General features: G+C 38.4%; 1 protein-coding gene across 1 annotated transcript; it reads left to right on the top strand.

The window, feature by feature from the left end:
• Window positions 1–7,626: 7,626 nt before the first annotated feature.
• Window positions 7,627–9,129, top strand: LOC130613995 (uncharacterized). The gene is made up of 3 exons (XM_057435375.1): window positions 7,627–8,216; window positions 8,642–8,762; window positions 8,852–9,129. Exons 1-3 carry the CDS (start codon window positions 7,934–7,936, stop codon window positions 9,054–9,056), a joined length of 609 nt encoding a protein of 202 aa, XP_057291358.1. The 5' UTR covers window positions 7,627–7,933; the 3' UTR covers window positions 9,057–9,129.
• Window positions 9,130–9,357: the final 228 nt, after the last annotated feature.

Genomic DNA, 9,357 nt, shown 5'->3' with positions numbered 1-9,357 from the left:
GGTGATCTTGTCAAACTCAAGCTTGATGTTACAGATTTTGTACGCGGCGTCGGCTGCCTTGGCTGCCGTGCTTCACGAGGATGCTGTTCCTGCATCCTTGATCACGTCGCCGTACGATGCGAAATGTAGGATAAACTGTAGCCTGTCATGGAGCCCTGCTTGGCAAAGCGACAAGTCTCTCGTCAGTTCAAACATCTTGCCCAATGTGATGCAGAAAGTGTCGCTATACGCCGCAGCTATGGCTTTTTCCTCATCAGTCCTGACATGGTCACTAGCATTGACCTGCAAGGCCCTGATGGTACCATCGTTTGGGTTGATCCCCTCTAGGATGAGGTTGTTGTCACGATCAAATTTGGGTAGCCATAGGTCACAGTAGACTGCTAGGGTGCTGAAATCGCTTATATTCTGTACCTCGTTACCGTTCAGGGTGATACGTAGATCTCGCACCAGGCTTTTGCTGACCATGGTGCGTTTTGTATTGGTCCCCGTCAGCACCAGGTCAAATAAGAGTTTGAGACTGCCAGGAAAGATGACATCATTCTGCTCCATGTTGGGGATAGAGGTCTTTGTTCTGGTTGATACTGGATAGTATGTTACTGATTTGAACACGTTGACGGCGTCTTTTGATACCAAATAGCTGCTTCGTTTCTGCGTAGGGGTCTAATGTAGTTCCGAATGTACTCATTTATCATTATGGGGATTTTTTAAATAAAGATGCCGATGAAACCAGTATTTACGCATGAGGATGATTTAGAGGATAATGGTGGGGGATGAAAATGAAGATGACCAAGATCATCCAACAACCTCGTTGATGCCTGAATAGGGCTTCACTTTTAAGGGGTCTATGAAGAGTAGTAAGACGCCTTTGAGACTCTTAGCTTTCCCTAACGCAACAACTCCCTGGAACACCGGGGTCTTCAACCCGGGGAGGACAACAATCGGGTACACGTAAGCGATTGGAGGTGGGGTTGGGGGAACAGAATTTAGAAACAGATGTCGATAGCTTTACGAACTTCTTAGTAAGTATTTGAATATGACACCATCCGAGAAAAATTATTATTATTTCAGAGCGGGTGAAGGCAAGCAACTCATTTTTACACAGATAACAAGAAGAAAAAGAATCTTACGAATGAGAATGGTGAATTAAAAGCCCCTAACACCCTAGAAACGTTGTTAGGTATTACGCGTATGAAAGCCTTTGAAAGGTTTTGATAAATATACTACACCCAAAAAAGGCGGTAAAGCGACGGCCCAGAACAAGGTTAATGATGCTGTGAAAAATTTCAGGTCTAAAGGGAAGGAGGAAGGTGAAAATATTCAGATGGATTCGTTAGAGTATGTCAAAAATGTTAAATACGATATGCAAAGCTTTATAGATACTTCGTTTGTTGACCTCGATGAAAGTGACATAAGAGGAATCAACCTCTAAATTCAAACCTTATAGGGTAACATTAAAGAATTGAGGGGTAAGATGATTTCGTATGATAGTGAGATCAGAAAAGAAGAGGCTAAGGAGAAACAATTTAAGAAGCAGAAAGCCGGGGCAACTGGGGGACAAAGGGACAATTTGGATAGGCCGGATTGCCGGAGATTGTCTCTGTTGGAAAAGCTAAAGATCCTCTTCAGAGAGCAGGGTCTGACTATAGCGAGTATCGTGTCGGCTGTTGGTCTACTGATTTCAACCATTGTACTATCCGTTACAGGAGGTTCTAACGCGGCGGGTGCTGCAGGAGGAAGTGCCTCGGACGGTGCAGGAAAAGGCTTTGTAGAGAAGCAGCTGGAACGATTAGGGAAGTTCCTCAAATACCTGGCAGGTAAGGCAGGTACTGCATTACCCAGGATTATTGGTACCGTAGTCTCATTCTTTCTGAGGATAGCGGCAACCGTCGTAGAATATGCGGCTAAACACCTGTACATGGCCAACGCGGCTGCCGTTGAGTTTGTCGTGGTCTACGATAGAAAGACTAAAAAATCATGATCTACTATTTGAGCCATATGTATGCAATGATAATCCCCACCCCCGTCGTGATCAATGCGGTCTTGGTATCCTCGTGTTGGTCCCCCTGTAGGGGTTGTTTAGGAGTATGTATAGGAGGCGTGGCATGCTTAGGAGGTGTAGTAGGCTTAGGGTGTGTACTATGCTTAAGAGGTGTAGGTGGTATAGCCTGTATAGCCTGTATAGGAGGTATAGTATGTATAGGAGGTGTAGGAGGTGGTTTGATAGTATGCTTAGGTGGTGATTTGATAGCTGCCACATGTCTGATGGTATGCTCGGTATGCCTAGGTGGATGTTTGATAGCCCTTTCTGTATGCTTCACAATAGGCTTGTTATTCACGTCAACCTGGACCCCAACACTTACGCTTCCAGGAGCGATCAAAATGTTGTTGGTATACCCCACAATTTTACCTATACGCAGGTTCATATCAGAAAGCAACATGTACACGCTTGGCATAATGGCGAAATTCACCGGAGTTCGGGCATATTGCAGCACTTTTTGAAGTTGCGTTATGTCATGCCCTAATTCTCTTCCCTTCATCGACAGCTGCAAGAGCTCTTGGGTCAGAAAACTGTTCTCCCTTACAAGCCTCAACAGAATCCAGCCCAAAGTTGATCAATACCTTTTGCAATCACAGTGAGCGTACATGCCTAACAGATCAACAGGAGACATAACATGGGCCCACAGATTTCTAACAGCAAAAGCACAGCTCTACCAATATCTCGAAATACATATAATTGGAATAGACATGTCCTCAGACTTCGATACCATCAACAGAAATGAACTAATGAAAGAATTGAAAACCTTCCTTGATGAAGATGAATGTAGAAAGGGCCGACTACTACTCAGTAATACAAGCATCAATGTGCAGTTTGCAGATAGTCCTCCAGAAGACATGGAACACTACAAGGAGAGAAGACTAGCATCACTACAAGGAGATGCAATTAGTGGAACATTTTTTAACATAGCGTTTGAAAAAAGCCTTAGAACACTACAAAGGAATCTAAACATAGCACTACAAAGGAATCTAAACATAAGATAAAGCAGAAAAGGATTACCTCAAAAGCATTGGTAAAGACACTTGCAGAGCATAATCTAAAAGTAAACGAAGATAAAACGAAAGAAACTGAGATAAAGAGAAATAAAGATAAAATTGATGAAACCTGGAGAACAGTGAAGAAACTGGGAAGTCTACTTGGATGCTATGAAGACATGAAATGAAGAATACAACTGTCATGTGCAGCATTCAATTCAACAAAACAAGTATGGTTAAAACATAACATACACTGGGAGAAGAAATTAACAATCTATAAATCAATAGTTAAAGCAGTATGAACCTACAATGCAATGATTTCGAACATGGCGGACGTTTTTCCGCTAACGGTTAATTGGAAATGTGAAACAAAGCAGTAAATGTGAAGTTTTTGTTCGTGACTAAACGTATTAAGCAGATTAACTTTGCCGCGAAATTACTGGTACTGGCCACTTTAAATCGACCGCTAGTGAATAACGAATCGAATCGAAATTCAAACGCAAATGGCAGTTCCGCGCAACCAATTCAATTGGCGACATCTTTTACATCATTCAGATGCAACTCCTGTAATACGAGAACTTTTACCACATATAAAGGTTTGAATATACATCTTAGAACATGTTTACGAAAAACAAATGAAGCGACAATTACAACCTCTTCAAGCCAACCAGCTGCCGAACGAATTATTCCAACAACTGTAGTAAATGAAAATTTTTATTGGAAGAACATTCCAGGGTCAAAATTTACGCATGATTTAGACTATACATATGAAAGAATAGTTTAGTGGAAAAAGAATTTGTTTTTACTACCTTCTGGTGCGGCTGGAAAATCGTTTATTCGAGAAATGACACGTCTTATAAATCTTTGGATCGACGATTCGCCGATGAAACCTATTTCGTTAAAAGCACTTTATGTAATGCCTTCACTATTGTTACAAAAACCCAGCAAGAAGTCGAAATCAAAAGACCATACAAAAGCTTTAGAACGGCGCTTGACACTATGGGAGAATGGCGAATTGTTAGAACTTTTTGATGAAGCTGTCGCTATTCAGGAAAGACTTCAACCACCAAATCCGAAAAGTGATATTTCATCTATTTCGAAAAAGTTTCGATTGTTCATGCAGAAGGGAAATATCAACAGTGCTTTGCGATTATTAACTGACAACATGACGCAAGGTATCCTTCCACTTAACGACGAGACATTATTATTATTGGAACAAAAACATCCAGATCAGGGGAATCTTAGCGAAGATAACTTAATAGATCAACCGTCACAGCGAATCCATGATATTGTTTTTGATATCATTGATGAAGACATGGTATTGAAAGCTGCCACGTATACCAAAGGTGGTTCTGGTCCGTCAGGTTTCATTTGGTACAACCAATACTGATCTACGTAAAGCCATAGCCGAGTTAACGAAGAAGCTGTGTATTGGATCTATTCCAGAATCTGATAGATCTCCGCTTGAAGCTTTTGTTGCTTGCCGTTTAATACCGTTAAACAAAAATCCTGGTTTACGACCAATTGGTGTTGGTGAGGTGCTTCGTAGAATAGTTGGGAAGATTGTGATAAACATATCTAAAAATGACGTAATTAAAGCAGCAGGTTCGTTACAAGTTTGTGCTGGTCAAAATGCTGGTGTTGAAGCAGCCGTCCATGCGATGCATGACATTTTCGACAACGACGATACTGAGGCTGTTCTTCTAATCGATGCTGAGAATGCCTTTTACTCAATTAATAGAAAGGTAATGCTGCATAACATTTCGAAGTTATGCCCAATGATTGCTACGTTCATTAACAACTGTTATGCTGTGCCTGCACGTTTATTCGTGATAGGCGGAAAGAAGATTCTTTCGAGGGAAGGCACCACACAGGGCGATCCGACGTCGATGGCTGCGTATGCTATTGGAATCATACCATTGTTGAAAGCACGTTTCAACAATACACGTTCGAATGACCACACCCTTAAAGAGGTTGCATACGCTGATGATTTTACTGTTGCTGGAAAACTTTACGAAATTAAAGAATTTTGGTCGAAAATCGTTGACATCGGTCCGAAATACGGCTACTTCCCGAAGGCGACTAAATCCCATCTAATTGTGAAACAAGAGTATCTACTTAGTGCTGAGCAAATCTTTGCAGATTCAAATATTTTGGTAACATCGACTGGTCAACGTCATCTCGGTGCAGTCATTGGTAGTCAGTCTTACAAGATTGAATATGTTAATAGCAAAGTTGCAAGCTTAGTTGAACAGCTAAAACTTCTATCAAAGATTGCTGAACTAGTACCTCAATCATCTTATTGTGCGTTTGGTTATTTAAAGCTAAATTGACATTTCTTCTCCGGACCGTTCCTGACAAAAATTGCTTCAACCGATAGAGACAGTCGTCAGAAACGAATTCATACCTGCGATAACTGTCATCTATGCTCCGAAAACGAAAGGCTTTTACTATCACTTCCCACACGACTTGGAGGATTGAATCTCACTATTTTTCCTGACGACGCACAAGTACAATTTAATAATCGAGAATGATCACAAAATGTCTTGTCGACTCTATCAAAAAGCAAGACATAGACGGTATCTACGATGTTAGAAAAACAAAAACAGCTAAAGCAAAGTTAGAACTTTAAAATTGGATATCCAGAAAGAGAATCTGGCCCTATGCAGATATAACATGCAATGAAGCAAGTTAAGGTAAACGACATCAACCAACAAAAAGGAGTCTCCAATTGGCTAAAGGTATTGCCAATAACTGAGAAAGGTTTTTATCTCAACAAGCAAGAGTTTTGGGATGCTATGCGTCTACGCTACAATTGGAGCATTCCCAACTTACCCAGCAGTTGCGTTTGTGGAGCTCGATTTGACGTTGAACACAGCATGAAGTGTAAGATGGGTGGCTTTGTTACGAGACGTCACAACGACATTCGTGACCTCACATCAAAGTTACTCAAGGATGTTTGTCATGACGTACAGTTAGAACCGAATTTGCTACCGCTGACTGGAGAACGTTTCGATTTAAAGAGTGTAAAAACCGGTGATGATTGTAGACCGGACATTCGTGGTCGTGATTTTTGGATAAACGGCCAACAGGCATTTTTTGACGTAAGGGTTTTTGACCCCACTGCCTCGAGGTACAACAACCAAACTTTACAGCAATCTTTCATTTCAAACGAGAACGAGAAGAAAAGAAATTACAATCGTAGAATTTTGAGTGTTGATAATGGCAGTTTCACGCCGCTTATATTCTCAATTCACGGAAGCATGGGTCGCGAATGCATCACTTTTTACAGTCGGCTTTCGGAAATGATAGCGGATAAGAAGAACATACCCATTTCAACTGCAGTCACACATATACGCACAAAACTTTGTTTTGCTCTGTTGAGATCTGGTTTAATATGTTTAAGAGGTTCGAGAAGTTTATATAAAAAGTTCGATGTAGGAGATGATATTGTGGTTGATCATGAAATTTCAAAGTTGAACTGTTAAATCGTTAGCTAGGAATATGTTGTGTTATGTAGTAAATTAGTCCCTTGTAATCATATAATGTTCTAGTTATTGTTGTAAAATTGAAAATAAAAAAAATATTATATTATTGAAAAAAAAAAAAAAAATAACCTACAATTTTGGAACATAGGGACTGACAAAGAAAAAGCAAAACGAAATTGATGTAGTACATAGAAGACAACTTAAAAATATTATAAAAGATAAAAAGATCAAGAATCAAAAATTATAGAAAAATGCAAAGAGGAACCCATAAGTAAAACTATGAAACATACCAAATGGAGACTACTTGGACATATCCTTAGACTACCAGAGACTACACCTGCACAACAAGCTATGAGATACTACTTCGAAATTCCCAAAGATGCAAAGAACTTTTCAGGAAACAAACGAATTACTATACCAACTTCTATAGATCAAGATATCAAAACAACTCTCAAAAATAACGCAACACTCCCTGTTAAGGAATTTACAACAACTGATAACCTTCGCACACTAAAACAGATTGCACAAGATAGAAAACGATGGAGTGATTTATCTAAAGTCATTTGCCTCGCCTAAGATAAATAAAACACTGTTTTTACAAATCCAAAAGGCATAGAAGAAGAAGAAGAAGAAGAAGAAGAAGAAGAAGAAGAAGAAGAAGAAGAACATGCTATAGGTGTATTTCTTTGAAGAAACTCTTGTTGTTTTTTCATAGTACATGTGAGCATGTGAGATCACAAAGAACGTCAAAAAGAAATTTGTGGAAAAGCCTGGTGTTTATCATCAGTACTTTTTCTTTTTTCAGTTGTACACTACGTCCTACTCAATTAGCGAGAGCCATTTACAGGAGGTAGGGTGTTTATGAACATTTTATAAGCAATAAAATAGAATTATGAAGTACGGAATATGACATAAGAATGAAAGAAATGACAATAAGCAGAATTATTTATAAAAAATCAAAAACAAACCACCCTAACAGCTAATAATCATGGAAACCATCCCCAACAGCTGCCGTCTATTCATATGTAAATTAGACGGCACCGGTTGAACAACTTATTACTTAAAGGGGAAGTTCGGTCAAAAAAAATAAATTTATTTTATTTTATAATTCCATGTATTTATACTTATAAAAACAAAAAAAATTTACTTCATTAAACTTGGAGTTTCGGAAATGTCTCTAATGTTGACACAAACTTCTTGAAAATGCTCCATTTTTGAAAAAGCGCGTCAGAAAAAAAAGAAGCTGGGTTCTAACTCAAGTATGACGTTTTATAGTTCAAAACATTGCATCGCGTGAAAGAGTCACAACACAGGCTACACAATTTGCTAGAAGAATCTACTTCTTTCCTGCTATATTTCTTTTTAAATCTGTAACAAATTACTTCTTTGAAAATACAGTGTTAGTTTTGTAAGCAATGGATCAAATTCGAAGCGATTCAAGTTCTAACGAAGATGAAAACGATGACATACCTGATTTATCCACTCTCAGACCCTTCAATTTTGAACCAGAATTTTCTTTGGAAGAACTGAATAAATTAGGAACGTGTAGTTCCGAGAGTGATGAGGAAGAAGATGAAGTTTCAAGGATCGGCAATAATAACTGGTGCCAATGCGGTGGTCACTGTAGAGCGATGGAGTCGTACAGTGAAAGCTTGTGTTGCAGGGATACAAATGAAATTCCTGACAATCATTTTGAAGGTAAAATAAACAAAAAATTTAGCCAAGCATAATTTTCTTTTTCGTGTTTAAAACCATAACAAAACTCTACATATTCCCTTTAAATATTGGTCTTCGCGTTGATAAAAAAAAATATCCCTACGAACACGATTTAATAAAAATATTATATAAATGATTATATTATATAATATATAAATATATAATATAATAATTATAAATATTATATAAATAAAATATTTTGCCTAACATGAGTTTTTTCTCAAAAACATTTAACTCTCCTTCGCATATATTTTATTCGTTATCATTCGCTACTGCCAAAACAATCTCACAAAAAAAACACAACGGTGGTTGTTTTATTTTATTCAGCTTTACAAATCGAATGAGAACGCGTGCGCTCAAAAATCAAAACTTGAGACGGGGGTCATTTTTTAAGATTTTCTTTTTAGGAAAACAATGTATAACTGAAGCCGAAACTTTTGGGATGGTTTGTCTATGTAAACCAGTACTAACCACTGCACTGTCTGCTCTAAATAATTTAAGGGGCGATGCAATGCACACGGATAATTGGTACGTTTTTTTATTGCATCCTATTTTAAGGGTTAAGGGCAAGAAAGGACTTGGGATCAAACTTGTGTTATATCACAATTTCTTTTTAGTTCACTACGTTTTGCCGGTTACAAACAGTACACGTGGTGGATACATAACAGATTGAGAAAAGGTGTGCGAAAAATTATACCGTCGTGTGCTTTATGGGCAATTCGTAATAAATATCCATCTGAAAATGGTATTTATATCCCATTCACGGAGAGCAAATCCGACGACAAACGACTGTATGAAAACACGGATTCCGATTCTGAATAAAAGAACCAACTTCAACCTTAGAGCTAAAGAGGGGATTGAATACTAATTAAAAAAAAATTATTACAATGTAAAGCTTGTTTTCATATTTTCAATGGCTTCTTTTTTATCTGGTTCCTGTCGTTTCTGACGGTCTTCGATTCTTTTTTCTGTTCTTTTACGTTTCTCAGGCTGTTTTGTAAAATTAAACAAGGTCGGAACAGCACCATCTTTTAATTTATTCCGCGGTGGAGAACCCATTAGTTCAGCCTAGAAATTTAAAAATAATAGATTTCCATTACCCCCGTCTTACGAAAGCACATGT

The sequence above is a fragment of the Hydractinia symbiolongicarpus genome, chromosome 11, assembly GCF_029227915.1.
Source record: "Hydractinia symbiolongicarpus strain clone_291-10 chromosome 11, HSymV2.1, whole genome shotgun sequence".
Taxonomy (NCBI): domain Eukaryota; kingdom Metazoa; phylum Cnidaria; class Hydrozoa; order Anthoathecata; family Hydractiniidae; genus Hydractinia; species Hydractinia symbiolongicarpus.
This window is presented reverse-complemented; position numbering and strand designations above follow the sequence as displayed.

What these genes read in the sequence shown, in the direction of transcription:
- LOC130613995 (XM_057435375.1), top strand. Translation starts at nt 7,934, where the DNA reads ATGGATCAAATTCGAAGCGATTCAAGTTCTAACGAAGATGAAAACGAT. An exon ending in TCCTGACAATCATTTTGAAG is followed by an intron (nt 8,217 to 8,641) that starts GTAAAATAAACA and finishes TTTTCTTTTTAG; the next exon opens with GAAAACAATGTATAACTGAA. An exon ending in GCAATGCACACGGATAATTG is followed by an intron (nt 8,763 to 8,851) that starts GTACGTTTTTTT and finishes ATTTCTTTTTAG; the next exon opens with TTCACTACGTTTTGCCGGTT.